Below are 16,694 nucleotides of genomic sequence, written 5' to 3' on the forward strand. Positions count from 1 at the left end.
TTTGAAACTACCTTTGTATTCACTTAGTTTATGGATAAAAATGCCTGAACGAAAAAATGTGCAGAGGATGGTTTAAAAAAAAATGACATTAACTATAAAAATATAAAACACTGTAATTCCCATCACAAAAAAATATCATCCATTAATATAATTTGCAATTCTTTCTGTAATCAAACCATATTTAGTAGAAATAAATTTCAGTGTATATCTAACTTGTACATCATTATGTCCTTTCTTTTATTACTATCCAATGATATGCTTCAAATATGCACCTGTGTGTTGCAATTGCACCTGAATATGACATGCAACTCACTTCTACCTTTGCACTGCTTGATTTTGAGAGTGTCTGCAAAAGTCATTGCACTATGGGTTGCAACATTAAAACATAGGACTATTGGTTTGAAGACAAGAATGAACGGCCAGTCATGGTCCATAATGAGCACTACCTAGTCGTTAAAATTTTGGGGCAGATGGAAAGGTATTATGATGGTTGTAGAGTGGGTTCATCAGAATAGAACAACTCTCCAACTCGTTCATTAAAATGGTACCAGGGACACTTTGGTAACCTTCTCTAGGGGTGATCCTGGATCAGGTTCATACTCACCAGACCCTAACCCCTCAAATTTTTTATCTGTGCAGTTATCTCAAAGATAATGTCCATCAGACTATTCCTGAAATGAGGAAGGCCATCACATAGCAGTGCTAAGGCAGGAGTGTGTAAAATTCTTTTTTTTTTTTTTTTTTTTTTTTTTTTTTATTTACACCATGGTTACATTATCATATTATCCTTTTGAAGTTATCTCCAAGATTTCTACAGGTTGGATAATGCCAAACCATTGAGGTGATGGAGACACATGTTTTTATCAAGACACCATCTCTAGCTAAAACACTGGTCCTCATCTCCCCACTGGGTTGTCACAACAAAATAAAGTAAAAAACAGTAATGATAATGAGTAGCAGAGACACATTTAGAGCATCATGTCATTTAATGGCAATGAAACAAAAACTGTTGGATATCCCTTAGTAAACCTTGTGTTGGATGAACAAGGTCAAGCGTATCCAAACACGACAATCTAGAATGAATTGAGAAAAAAGTAAACAATGAGAATGATTCGTCCTGGTTATTGAACTTGTTGTGATGTAATCAAAAGTAAGACGAAAATCAAAAAAGTTACAGTGGATGGAGAAAAAATGATTTGCATGGAATTGAGGCTGGTTGTTTGTTTTAGCGAACTGCAAGTGGGACTGAATTCCAGTGCACACTGTCACCCAAACCATTTTCTCCCACTTTGCTGCTTCCAACACTAACATTCACAATAAAGCTAATTTATATTTTTATAAATCAAAGCATTGTCATTCTTTTGAGCACAAATCATTCATAGACTGAAAATTATTTGTACCAAATATGGTTGGAATACAGAAAAGATTGTGAATTTTATTAAATTTATATGTACTATTGGAGGGGGGGGGCGTCACCCTATTGGATACATTTGCCTTCCAAAGTCATACATTAAAATATGCACAAAACTAGGTAGGCTCCCTCTCCTATGCTGTAAAATCACTCACACTAGAGAGTATCCTATATCTTTACAAAGTCACAATTTACCCATGCATGGAATAGTGTTTTCACTCTTAGACAAGGTTTAAAAAAGAGTTTCAAATCTAAAAGGTCCCGCACTATCGACTAAGCTCTAACCTCTGTCCCATCATGGTAATATTGCATCCCATTGTCTGTTTTACAAATACTTTAATGGAATGTGCTCTGATAAACTTATAGCACTTGTGTCCCCTCAACATATATACTCCTGATACTCCAACAAGCAACAAAATTCTACCTTTTTCACTGCAGAAGTTTAAATGTAATGTGAACAGTTTGCTGCTCAACTCCCCACAGTCCCCTGTTAGACATGATTCCAAATAGTAGCCTCTTATGTTCCAAGTAGCAATATGCCTTGTTTGGGATGAAAAGGAGCTAAAAACAGACTGGTATGATTAGAGGAAACAAATGATGGCATGTTGAAAAACACGCAAAAATAATTGGCCACATGTAATCCTATCAGCAATCAAAACAAAAACGAGAAAAAATATAAATCGATAAATGTGTCACCTTTTACATAATCTGGGACCTTTACACATTCAACCCAAACATTGAGAATGAACAATAAAGAGAAGTCCATTTTTGTTGCCCTTTATCCTTCCTCTTTGTGCTTTTCTGTTGCAGTTCATAGTTTTTGATTCTGTTAAACTACAATAACAGTGAAACAAATTTGAATATTCGAATATCTGTATCACACATTTTATTTGCCTGCTTATTTTTTTTTTAATAGATAATAGCCAGAATTACTGATGGAAGTCGGTTTGGAGAATTTAAAAAAAGATATGGACCAAATTTAGTCACAGGTTTCGCACACATAAATCGGTAAGGAATTTTCATTTTATTTATTTAGTTTACAAAAACGTTTTTAAATAAAAAATGTATGACAATTTTTTCGCCCTTCTTTTTTATTTACACCATAGTTATTTCATCATATTATTTGGAAGTCATTTCCTTAATCGAGGCAAGATTTCGATAGGTCAAATGGCTTTCCTGATACCAACATAGTGAAGTGATTGGAGAAAAGCAGGGCTTTTTATCAAGATAGTAATTCTAGGTAAAAACACTGATCCTCATCACCCCACTGGTTTGTCACAATTAAACATTAAAATAAAGTACAAGCCGGTAATGATAACAAAAAAGAAATCGTCTAAAACTGATAATATATGAAGACATTTAAGTAAGATAAAAACACCAACAGCTTCATCATCCATGGAAGATTAGATGAAGCTACAAAAAAGTATTATTTATTTTCTTAATAAACAAGTTGTTAAATTATAAAAGGATTATCAGTTTCTTATTCACTCGATAAAAATATATTACTTATAAGATATAACAGGATTTATTTGTGTTTAAAAGTGATACATCAAATGGCCACACATGTCAAAAATATGGGTATAATGAAAGAGACTGGTTAAACCTTTGTAGAGATCTGGTCTCCAAAAGAACATTGGCAGAACTGGTATAGATAAACAAATGATATACCTCAGCATGCAGACAGAAAATGGAGAAAGAAGTGAACTTCTGAGTTATGTTATTTATATTTATAACCATATATCATCATGTAATTTGAAATTCCATGTATGAAGAAAAATCAAACCCAGCAATAGTTTGGATCAAAGATACATATCAATAGATAATTATTACTTTAATTCATGAATGAATAATGAAGAATTTATGAATTTGATATGAACTAAGTACTGCTAATGCAAGGATATTGAATCAACCTGATATTGGGAAATTAAAAACAAATTATCTGACCTTGTGATCTTATTTGAAAAACATTTTACTTTACTGCTTCCCCATGAGGGCCAGATGTGACAAGGTTAGTGTTGCAATATTTTTGATTCATAATGGAGGTATGGTCCTTCACAGTTGGGAGATTCTATTTATAAATACTGCTGCTAGGAACTGATGAATCAAATTAATTCATGTTCTGCTACCAACTAATCAGAAACCAGAATTGCTCCATAAAAATTAAACCTTTTCTTTAGCAAACTTGCATATGTTTTCTTTATGTCAACATGAGAAGAATCTTTTGCACTGTGGCTACAAAATTGGCCAGTCATCTCCAGGTCTTGTATAGAACAATTAACCATCAGAAACTGTTCTGAAACTAAACATGGATTCCAATTTTACTTAATGGGTTTAAATCCAGTTCCACAAATTGGGCACTCTTGGTGATTCTTTGTTACTAAAGCGAAAATCAAAAATCGGAATATTGAATTTCAAGTAAAACCAATTGTATCTACTTAATTATCATGACACAGTAATGAACATATCCAAAAATTACGGAAAACCGCAAGATAAAAATTGATTATTAATGAAAACAGTTTTTGAAGACAGCGAATCTGCAGTTTTGCTAAATCAGCCTAAAATTTCAGAAAATTATTACCTACCTAGTTACAAATCAAACTCTGATTTTTTTAATTTATTTTTTTTTTTTTACCAAAACTTGATGTTCTCTAAATGTCTTTGAAAACTATTTTCATTAATTTCTACTTTTCATAAATTTAGAACATGTTCATTACTGTGACATGATAATTAAGCAAGTAGTATTGGTTTTACTTGAAATGCAATATTCTGATTTTTGAATTTCACTCTAATAATGAAGAAGTGCCAGATAAAAATTAAAAATTGAAACCAAATGTTTAGGATTTCTCCAGACTTCACACCAAGTCAATTAACATTTATTTTTTTCAGCCAAAACACGATATGATAAAGACAGACCATAAAATGATCTGGCATGCACTGCCATTTATTAACAATAAGAAACAAAACGTTTAATTAATAGTGTAACTCATTCACCTTCCCTTTCACTTAGTGATGGGACGATTCCAATATTTTTCCCGATTCCGATACGATTACCAATTCCAATTCTTTATAAATCTTTAAATATTTAACTATAAAAGTGTTGTTTTGTCCCAATTACCGTAAAAAAAAACACATCTTAAATGTGTCTATATTTTCTCAAGCATAAAAATACACTTATGAGGACGGTATCTTGAGATTTTAGTTTTGAAAGTTTAAATCATTAAATATTTATTATTTCATTATTACTGTCAGCAGTGGAAGATGTTTCTATTACCAGAATCAAATAAAAAAAGATAATTTAAAGAATCGGTCTTGGTATTGGAAAACAGGCTCAAATTTTTTTGATACTGATTCAGATACCCCAAAAAGCTCTGATTTTTTTGATTCTCGATTCCAATTGATTGTCCCAACTACTTCCACTTTTAGGGTAGCATAGTCTTATTTCGATATCATTAAGTTGTTGTCTGAGTATAAAGTAAATGTATAGATACAGGAAATTAACAAATAATAAACTAGTATTCTTCCATTTTGTAATTTTACCATTATTTTTTTTCTCCAGTCATTTAGTTGGCATTATTGGTAATAAAGGTGGAATTGGATCTGACGCAGCCACAAAAGGTTCACAGTTTGTCCAGTTATGCAATCAGCGTGGAATTCCGCTCATCTTTTTACAGAACACTCTTCCTGATTCCCTCCAAGAAATATCAAGCACACATCATGGTAATATTTGATCTGATTTATTTAATTTCTAACATCTCTTTTAGAATTTTCAGTGCTTATTTAGAATTACACTTGATTAAAAAAAAAAAAAATACAGAAAAATCTTTGATATACATACTTGCCATGGAACAAAGATGTCTTATTCCAAAAATCATGTATATTGATCAAGTAGTTTGTTTTTTTAATTAAGAAAATTAATTTTTATAATTTTTAATGATTAAAAAGTTTTAATTATTTTGAATACAAGTACAATCTCTGTAGTTGAATTGAATTATCGCAAAATTTAAAACAACATGGCTGCTCCCAGCCTCCTCCTTTTTTTCTCATAAAATTTGATTTTCTTAAATAAAAAAAACTACTTGATCATTTTATATGATTTTTGCAATATGACATCTTTGTTTTGTGGTGAGTACATACACCATAAAGATTTTTCTCTATTTTTTGTTAATTTTTGTAATTCTAAAATAAGCAACAAACTTTCCAACTAGACATAATAATAATAATGCTGACTTTAACTTAATACAATACAAACCCTTTAAGGCTGTCTATGAAACCATGTGCTCTCTCTTGACAAAATTCACTGATCCCCAACACTGTTTCTGTGGTTAACTTCTCTTTCATCTTCCATTGTCGTTCTGGCCATTTCTCACCTTGGTGGTATAAAAAGAAGGGGTTTATCATTCCCACTTACCTCCCTTTAATACACTAACAATCTAAAAATAGGGTCTGTCTAGTTAACCAATCAGGGACCCCCGTTTATCAGGTTCGCTTTTAGAACAATAGTCTCTTCCTCTTTTAACCACAGCTCGTCCATGAAGCAACAGGTAGGAAAATTCCTCTCCTAAAATATTGTGCCTATACGAACATTACAAGAGCCGTCTAATTCTTTGGACGTAAAAGAACTTTATAGTTGGACTTTCTCTAAAGCGCAAACACAATAAGTTTTGCAAAACTTGTAAATTTTATTGTTTTAATAATTAATACTTTTTTCTATATCCAGTTTTGTGTCGTTAGTGAATCCCTTTATTAAAGTCTGCTCCAACGAACCTCACGGCAATTTCGGACTACAACCTCCATTTGCCAGTATTCGCTTTAGCGGCTGCTTCTCAAGTACAAAAGATAAACAAACTCAAGAGAAAGAAAAGACTCCAATATATTCTGTAGATATTAGTTGTACTCTAAGTGTGTGTGTGTGACACTAACAACCCTCTAAATGCTAATGTTCACGTTTTAGTTTTCTGTCGCGATCATGTTCGTTAGGTTGATCAACTTGTCTTCTTATCTTAGCCTTCTAAAGCTCCTCTGATCTGGTTTAAGCTGCAACCTGCCATCAACTGTCTTCAATTGTAAACTGTTGTAAAACTTACTACCATTTGTAAAATGTCTGTAAACTGACTTTAAAAATATTGATCTCTATGTCCAGTCTTTTATCCCAGTCAGCACCACACACCTTGATTAACAATACTATTTCAGATGACCTTTGTGTGTCTTGGTGAACCTGCCTCCCACCCCTCCCATTGTTGTCTATCTACAAACCTCACTTCCTTATACCTTTGTTCTGCTGATCAAATATTTCGGTACTTGTATAGTTTAATCAAGACATTAAAAAATGAAAATATCGAAAAAAAAAAAGGTTATATTGTACGTATCCGTTCTGAACTGAAGATCTCCGAAAAAAAAAAAAAAAAAATTAACTTAATTTGATTGAGTTTTTAGTTTACAGCAGAAAAACACGTTTTTATGAGAGCATGTTGAAGGCAGACATCTAGTTTTGTTTTTTTGTTTTTTAAAATTTTTGTTTGGAGTTTATAAACGCCACGGGGAGATAACTCCATGTAAAGCGCCGAAACTCCCTCCCCATCTTTAATAACTAGCTTTTCTTCTTAAAAACCTTTTGCTCGGTATCATAACAAATTGTTTTTTCGCCGTAAAATAAAAACTACTTGATGAAATTAAGTGAAATTTTTTTTCGGAGAACTTCATTCCATAACAGATATGTACAATTTAAACTTTTTTTTTCGATATTTTCATTTTTTAATGTCTGGAATAAACTGTATAAGTACCAATATTTCTTTTTTTAATCACTTCCTAACACTTTGGGCTACCAATAGTAGCACAATCAAGAAAAAATACATGGCTGTCAAGCAGTACAAGATTAGCATAAGAGTGAGGTCCTTCTAAAAGACAACTTAAGATCTTAACATGTTTTTTTAAATATAAAGGAGAATGAAACGTTACCTACTGTAACAATAGAGAAGAAAATGAACGGTTGCCAGCTTCAAGGCATGCAGACTGTTTCGCATGTTGTGTATTCGTTTTTTTAGTGAAAAAAAAAACAAAAAAGAGTTTGTAATTACATTTTTTATAGGTACATTCGTTTGCATACAAGAGAAACAAAACTTTATAGTCAAATCGGAAAACAGTGTATTGAATTTTGGACAGCTGAGAAAGAATATTAGAGTTCAGATTTGTTAGTGTCTGTTGCAGTGTTGTAGAAGAGAAGTTCCTTTAATTTCATTACAGGATTGCTCAGGATGAAAAGAAATTGAAACATTTATTCAAATGGTGCATATATTTACCTTGGATCATCATAGAAGCATGTTGTAAGACAAGAGATATAAAATATGAATGACAATTTCTGGACTTGGATTATTTTTGAGATGTGGATCGATAATTTGGATTACTCTGACTACTATTCTGTAAAATATGGAAGACGTTCTACAGTTCATTGCTGAGTTCTACTGAAAAGGCAAATGACAGCTCCCATCTGTTTTTATATAGTCCTAAAGGGGAGACAACTTCAAGGTACTTGTATCAGGGGCAGATTACTCAAAAGTACATCGTGTATCAGAGGCAGATAACTCTCAGGTGCTTCCTGTATCAGAAACAGATAACTTCCGGATACTCTTTCAAAACAGGAGTAGATAACTCTTTTACAATCTCAAATGTTATTCTCAATGGTTTGGTCGATAGAATCTCTGACCTTTTTCAGGTGCATCTGGTTGAACTTGGAGAATTTATGCAGAATTTCAAACTTGGCTTTTTATTTTAAGTGTTTTGTACAAAATTTCATATAGATTATCAAGTTTGATAAGATGCACCTGAATAAGGTCAGATATCGGCCGAAATATTATGGAAATAAAATCCAGTATGAGGACAATAGTCCAAATAATCCAAATTAAAATATATGTAGACTTGTTTATTCTATCAGGAATGTAAGACTCATGCAAAAGATTATGCTTAATTACCATAAGAAAAATAATGGAAATAACATATCAAGTTAATTTGATTTATGAAGTATGACAATCTTGGTATGAAAATGAAGCTTATAATAAACCATCTGGGGGACCTGACATTGTCCAAGATTGAATTAGAATCAATGAATGTTCCACTCTCCCATATTTTTTATTGTCATCAAAATCAGTGAAAGTAGCCATTTTTCAATCAAATTGATTGATTACCTGCTCAGTGTACTGGGAGAAAGCTTCACAGTCATCCCCGCAATAACTTAGTCCACAATACATTGTAGTCTACATTGCACTGTAGAGAATCTGTTGATTTCATAAAATTATCTGTAAATAATGGCTTGAAAGTTTAAAATACAAAATTGTTCAATTGTGCTCTAATGAGAAACCTTCATTTTCAATGCACCTTTGTGTTATGAAAGAACCAACTGTTGATTTTATGAAATTATTTTCACATAATCACTTGAATTAAAGTTAAATGTACAAAAGTCGTGTATCATGGTTCAATTGTGCTCTAAACAGAAACATTAATTTTGAACGTGCCCATCTTATAAAAGAACTTACTGTTGATTTTATATGCCAGGATTTTCTGCTTCTCAAATGCACTTGTGATGTTAGGTTGTATATAAATATTAACTTTGGTCAAAATCAGACTGCCTTCTTTAATCGGGTTTTTTCGATTATCGATTTTAGATACTTATCAGATGTATTCTGATACAAAACATACATAAGAATACCCCCAGATGCATCAAGTATCTCGTGTGAAATTTAAAACAAATCGGGCCAGCCATTTTAGAGTCCATAGGGCATGAACTCACACACACAAAGTATAATAGTAGAGAGAGAGATACAGAAAGATGATTTAATCTAGACTTTATGTTGATAGCGCTAGATCATTCTGAATTCTTTAACTGTAATAATTTCTAAATGTGATACAATGATTTTACGAAAACAGTACCCTTGTCCCATCATCACAATATTGCATCACTGTGCTAATTTTACATGTATTTCAATGGAATGTGATCCGACGAATTTATAGTACTGGTGCCCCTCCCTCAACATAAATACCCCTGACTAACCCAACAAGCAGCAAAATCTCATATACTGTAGAGGTTCCCCGATACCAGAGAGCCTTGCTGCTCAACTTCCTACTTAAAGTGTCTCTTTAGCCCCTTACATCTCATGTATGTGGATTGCTTAACAGAATTGGATGTCATCGATGAATGGATTTCATAAGGGACGGTCAACCACCCCGACATTCTCGCTCACTGACGAATTGTTGAAGAACTGAGGAAGAGGCTGACATAATTTTCATCGATTTCCGCAAGGCTTTTGACTCCATCAATCGAGCCCAAATGATTGAAATTCTGGCAACCTATGGAATTCCCACAAAAATTGTTGGCGCAATTCATGTGATGTACAGGGACACTTCCGCTGTGGTGATCACGCCTGAAGGAGATACAGATGAATTTAAGATAGAGACAGTAGTTCTTCAAGGGGGACCCACTTGCTCCTTTTCTATTGATAACTGTTCTCGATTATGCGTTTCACACATCAATCACCAGTAGTGATGGCCTTACTTTGAAACAACGCTGTAGCAATAGGCACCCTGTTCAAATGAGCAGAATTGGACTATACTGACGACATTGCATTCCTTAAGGATTGCATTGAGTCTGCTCAGGATCTTCTGAAACGAGTCAAGAAAGCTTGTCAAGACATTAGGCTGTATCTCAATTCTCCAAAAACAAAGTACATGCATCTAAATCGATCTTCTAATGCACCGTTGCTTTCATCGGATTGATCAGAAATTGACTGTGTTGATGACTTCAAATACCTGAGAGGCTATTCCAAAAGCGAACATGATATGAATGTTAGGATTGCGTTAGCATGGAGTGCACTTCATTCTTTAGAGAAAGCGTGGAAATCTCCAATCAAGAAAGAAATAAGACCAAGGTCTTCAAAGCCTGCATAGAGTCAATCCTTCTGTACGCTGCAGAATCATGGACGCTAAGCATATCACACAGAAAACATCTCGATAGTAAATATACAAGAATGCTTTGACTTGCCTATCCTGAAAAAGTCACCCAACAAACAAGTCATTGTATGGTTTCTTACCTTGTGTTTCCAATATTGTAAGATTGAGACATCTAGCACTTGCCGGTCATATTAGTCGCCATGATGAACTGGTACAAAAGCTCCTACTTTGGACTCCAGATGCAAAAAGGAGAGTTGGACGTCCATGTGTAACACTGAAATCCATTATTGAAGAGAAAACCGGTCTAACAAAAACTGAGCTGGTTGCTGCAATGCCCGACCGAGAACTCTGGCAATCGGAATTTCATGTTTCACCTGCACCTACTGGCATTGAAACAACAACAACAACAACAACAACGTCTCAGTGATAATTTGCCTTGTTTGGGGTTAATTTGAGTAAAAACATTAAAATCAGGTGAAAATTAACCAAGAATCACTCCCATAAATGTTTAAAAATAGCATATGAATGCATATTGTTTACTTTTGTGAAAATAACTACTACCACTGCTACTACCATTACTACTACTACTACTACTACTACTACAGCTACACACAAATGTGCATAATGCAGATTATATTTTTAGATTAATTTTAGAAAACAAATTGAGATTTTTTTTTAAATAATAGCCTATAATTTTTATTTATTCATACTTTTCAATCTGTTAAATTAAATGCCACATATTTTTATAAATTTTTTTTTTTTACACAATTGTTTGAAGTTTTTGTTAAGGAGTTAATTTTCAGCTGACTTATACAATACTTACCCCTATTCTATTTTAATTTTATAAATTTTTCAATGTGCATGCACAGTAGGTATTACTGAACCATTAAAATGTCAACTTATAGTTTATTGAGATTGTCGGATTGACTTCCTCATCTCGGTTGTTATAGTCACAACGTTTCGGCCGTTTTGCCCTCCGGCCTTCATCAGGTGTTTTGTATCGAACTGGGGAACCGTTTGTTAGGAGTCTCGAACCCAACCCTTTATTATTATTATTACGGGGGTACCGTGTTCGGACTCCAGCTAGGCTCTGGGACATAGTTGCTGATTCTCTGTTTGAATGTTACTTTTCACTGCCTGTCAACTTATAGCTTCACAAACCGTTAAAAGCCAATTAAATTGAAATATAAAAAGTTTACATTAGAATTTGTATGTTAAGAAGGCAATATAACACAAAAGTTTTGCTTTTAAAAAATTTGAAATCAACTTTGTTTCAACAATATAGGTCTATAGTTTGTTTGTTTTTACTTGTCTTTCCTTATGGCATGATATCACTAAAATAACAAGGTGTGTATGGTTTTAAATTGTGATTTAAAAAAAAAAAAAAATTTTATATACAAATTTTCCAATTAGGAGGATTGTGCATGACTTGCATAAAATGAATACAGATCTTTTTTTTATGTAAGCGTTTTGTAAATTGTCATTAGAATTTGTAAGTTAAGCTACCAATACAACATAGAATTATTTTTGATAACCATTTATTTATTTAAAAAGTTTAATTTTATATTATTTATCGATTATTTTATGTTTTATTTTGAACTTTCTTCAGTATTTTATCAAACAATCAATTTCACCTTCTACCACAATTATCTTTTTTTTTTAAACTTATTGATATATATGTGATTGAGATTACACAGTATAGACAGCTATTTCAGTTAGTTTTTATAAAAAAGTTGATGCTTGTTCAGTATTCCTTCTATATTAAAAAAACAAAAAAATATATATGATGCATGTGCCCATGACTAAAAAATATATCATATTCCAAAAGTCACAAAATTGATAAAGTAGTTTTATTTTGCTAAAGAAAATAATTTTTAAGCTAATTTAAAGGTTGTTAATGTCCTCATGCTAAAAACTTTTTTCTAAAATCTTGCAAGTTTTAATTATTTGGAGTTATTTCCCTTTCTTTTTCAAGGTGGCATCGTAATATCGTCACTGTTCATTTGGCTAAAAAATTTGATTTTTTTCTTTATTGAAATATAAAACTACTTGACCAATGTACATGCTTTTTGATGTATGACATTTTTTTTCCATCATGAGTACGTACATCATGCAGATTTTTCTTTATTTCTGTTTTTCTAGAGGATAAAATTTGAGACATTTTTAATAAATAATAGTTTTTCTTCTTTGATATTCTAGAAATATATTCATCCAATCGTATGAAATCTCATGGACAGATGATGGCAGCCATTGGCTGTGCAAATGTTCCTAAAATAACCATGATTGTCGGCAATGCTTTTGGAATGGACCACTATTTAATGGTAAGTAAGTCTATCATTAATGTGGACTAAGCCATGTTATAACTATTATACCAATGACACTGAGCAGTATTCGAACCAAGGGGTGCAGATTGCACTAAAGTTGGTAAAACTATTGATACTCTGTATTTTTTCGTCTTTTAAAATAATATATTTGACACCAATGTTGCAAAATTAAATATAACGTTAATTTTATTTTTCAAGTTTCCTTTCTCTTCTTTTTTCATTTGTTTACCTAGCTGTGTAATTGCACTTAGATTATCTTTTCCTTTCATTTTCTCCTCCTCTCTTCTCCCCCTCTCTGTTCCATTCTCTCTCTCCCCTTTTTCATCGTCTCAAATTTTAACATCATAATGTCATTTCTAGCAAACTTTTTGGTACTTATACAGTTTAATCAAGACATTAAAAAATGAAAATATCGAAAAAAAGGTCATATTGTATGTATCCGTTTTGGACTGAAGATCTTTGAAAAAAATTTCACTTAATTTGATCGAGTAGTTTTTTTTTTTGTTTTTTTTACAGCAGAAAAACACATTTTTATGAGAGCGCGTTGAAGTCAGCCATATTTGAATTTTTGGAACACGTCACAGGGAGTTAACTCAATTTAAAGTGCTGACACTCCCTTCTCATCCTTAATACTAGCTTTTCTTCCTAAAAATCGAACCTTTTGCTCGGTATCATAAAAATTGTTTTTCTACTGTCTAACTGAAAAAAAAAACTACTTGATGAAATAAAAAAAAAACTACTTGATGAAATAAAAAAAAAACTACTTGATGAAATAAAGTGAAATTTTTTTTTTTTTGGTTTCATAATGAATACATACAATATAACCTTTTTCCGATATTTTCATTTTTTAATGTCTTGATTAAACTGTACAAGTACCAACTTTTCAAACTTAACAACTAAGACTGGAATGCTATATGTTTTGATTTTGATTCTAGCTGATGGCACCCAAGTCATTTTTATTTTTTTAAATTTTGAAATCACTGCTATAAATTGTATACAATATAATAATCAATAGAAAATTAACTCTATAATAATATATATGAAATCTGCATGCATTAAAATATCATATTTAAGCGTATCTTAATGATTGGACAATGTTAGGCGGCCTTCTAATTAAACTATAATATTCACGTAGAAATTAAGCTTAACATATTAAATTACTAGCTGACTGCCCAGCATTGCCTGGTCGTACAATAGACTTAAACATGATATTTCAATTTATGCAAATTGCGTATGTATTATTATAGAATCAATCCTCTATTGATTATTATATATTACGATGAATAATTTGCCCGGTAGACTAATTCACAAAAACAATAAAAAAACTAATAATAATGTCGTTCATCAAATTTCGTCTGTGCTTGTTTACAATATCACATCAGCTGATATTTGGGCTTCATGATCTTATTTCTCTTGGCTGGTGTAACGCAAAATATTCCTCTGTAAAAACTCTTTTTTTTTTTTTTTTATCTATAGAAGAAAGATTATTTTTAAGATCAGATTTTTTCGATTTTCAATACTTACTGGATGAATATCTGTACAAAACATATCTAAGAACACTGCCAGACATATAAATTAACTTTGTGTGAAATTTGCAAAAGATAGGCTCAGCCGTTTCGGGACCTATAAGGAAGGAACTCACACACAGTGACTTTTATATAATATTTATAAAATAGAGACGATTAAAAGAAAACACTTGTACACAACTTATGCACTCACTATTTAAAGTTACTACTAAATCTTTCAAATACATAATCTTACTGAGAGAGTAGTAAAGGTTTTCCACTCTGATGCAATTCAGTCCTCTTACATAACCCATTTGCTTTTATTCGTAGATTAACTATGATTTGAATAGATTAATAAGAGATTGATTAAATTAACTTGAATGTCACCAAATTATTCTTTGGCTTCCTACATACTACATTGTCCATTTAACAACTACTCCTTTCTTCTTAATGGTGTAATAGAATAACAGATTGCACCAAAACCAATAGTTCACAATACATATTAAGAATAGGAGATTGTAAAAAGAAAAAAAACAACTCAGCTAGCACTAACATGTCTGATTTTGCATACAAATAACATGAACACAAAGTATTTTTGCATATGATGCTATTAAACTGGCTTCCTTTACTTTAATTTCAAAATAGAATTAGAAAATCTTAGAAAACATCATTGCCCATTTGCGTAAAATAGATCTCAATTAAGTTCTAATATTTACGTATAGATCCATTACAGATTTCATTCATACAATTCTCAATAAAACCCAACTATTAAACAGTGACTAGTATGGTAGTCTAAATGAATCAAAACAACAGCTACTGAATCTATTCACTTCCTTAAAAACATACATGGTAGAACAATAAAATTGTCACCCTAAAGAAAACGACACTACAGCTTTATTTTAAAACTTTTATTGAAAAAATCAATTCAGGTAACTTGATTTTGTAGTAGAGCTGACATCTATTCAATATAGCCGTCTTCAGCCTCAATCACTACCTCAATACAGATCCGAAACTGGGAACATACCTTTTCCATAAGTGCTAGTGGGAGTTTGGTGGATGGTGGCGATTGAGCTGGCTTTGGTGTTGTGAGAGGTCCTGTTGGCGATGTTCTCGATGTATGACCAAATGAAGTAGTTTAGCGGTTACAGTTTGGGGGAGGAGGGGGAAGCCAGTGAGAGAAAGGTACAAAGTTATAGTATTCCTTCTGAAGCCAAGCCTGGGTTTCTTTGGACTTGTGGGTCAATGCTAAGTCCTGCTGCCACACCCAAGGTCTGCCAGTGGCTATCTGATTGCACCAGAGGGTCGCCATACCCTTCAGCACATCCAGGTACACTTTGGTGTTTCCTTTCAAGCTGACTTCGAAGATATGAGGTGGCTTATGTGGCCCTCACTTGAAACCACACCAAAGACCATAACCAAAGGTTGTCCGATGCATTGAGCTGTCCCTCAAGTGTTGAACCATCTGGATTTGCATTTTGAAGATGCTGCCAATGGTCCTGTTGTCATAACTTGGATTGGTAGAGAGCATGAGCTGTACAGCGGCACATCTCTGATCTCGCTTGTTGAACATTGTGTCACTTTCAGACATGATAGAAGGCTCCTATCGCTCTTGGGATTTGTACACAACTGGCCAAATAGTAGATGGTCTGTAACAAAAAAAGAAAACTGGTTTTCATCAAACAGAAATGGAATCATGTCGCCTTTTCTAGGACGATAATTGTATCGTTCCACTATAAAATGATTTTAGGTTTCTACAGACATACCCATTCACCACTCCATTGACTGTCACATTAGTGGCAAATACTAATGGACTTTACTTTTATCAATATTGTTCTTTAGAGGAAATTACACAATAATCCTTTTTTTATCATTCTCAACTATTTATTTTGTTAGAAGATGGGGAAGATATTTATTTATTTATTTTTTTTAATTAAACGAACTAACCATCAAATGAATAGTCAATATTTAGAAGAATGATTTTAAAGCCACGAAAATAATGAACACAACAATAAGTGGATTCACCATTTTGTAAATCTTCAGTCAACTTTTACATATCTTTGGCAGTGAGAATGGGGGAGAATACTATTTACTGATTACCAATTTGTTATTCATTTATAATAACACTGACCAATAAAAAAAAATAACAATGAAATTTCAATAATTTACAAAACTAAAATAGGAATCTTCACAGCTATCTGATTTTATTTAATAGTTTTCTGTTCCTTTTAAAATGTGTATTCCATTTTTTATGTGTTACTTCTGATTAACTTATTCTGTTATTTTGTTTCGAATAAATGCCATAGCCTAACATGTTAGACTATAATAATACAGGGTGGTGCATAAGTCACTGTGTTGCACAGAAATAACTTTGTCATTTTAAAATAAAGTATCGTTTTTGTAAGTGAATGTATGCTATTAATTCTTTTTTTTTTTTATTGCATAGGTTAAAGATTATAATTTTATTTTGATTTATTTATGTATGAAAATAATGTCACATAAATCAAAATTAATTTATTG

At 32.3% G+C, this 16,694-nt stretch overlaps 1 protein-coding gene across 1 annotated transcript in view; it reads left to right on the top strand.

Moving 5' to 3' along the window:
• Positions 1 to 16,694, top strand: part of LOC145292119 (biotin-dependent 3-methylcrotonyl-coenzyme A carboxylase beta1 subunit-like) — a 74,655-nt gene that overhangs the window by 47,398 nt on the left and 10,563 nt on the right. The window contains exons 6-8 of the mRNA XM_080138227.1: positions 2,328 to 2,419; positions 4,968 to 5,128; positions 12,548 to 12,669. Of these exons, the coding sequence (XP_079994353.1) occupies positions 2,328 to 2,419; positions 4,968 to 5,128; positions 12,548 to 12,669 (375 nt within the window). The remainder of the gene's footprint in view (positions 1 to 2,327; positions 2,420 to 4,967; positions 5,129 to 12,547; positions 12,670 to 16,694) is intronic.

The sequence above is a fragment of the Euprymna scolopes genome, chromosome 2, assembly GCF_053919585.1.
Source record: "Euprymna scolopes isolate OS-2025 chromosome 2, ASM5391958v1, whole genome shotgun sequence".
Taxonomy (NCBI): Eukaryota; Metazoa; Mollusca; class Cephalopoda; order Sepiida; family Sepiolidae; genus Euprymna; species Euprymna scolopes.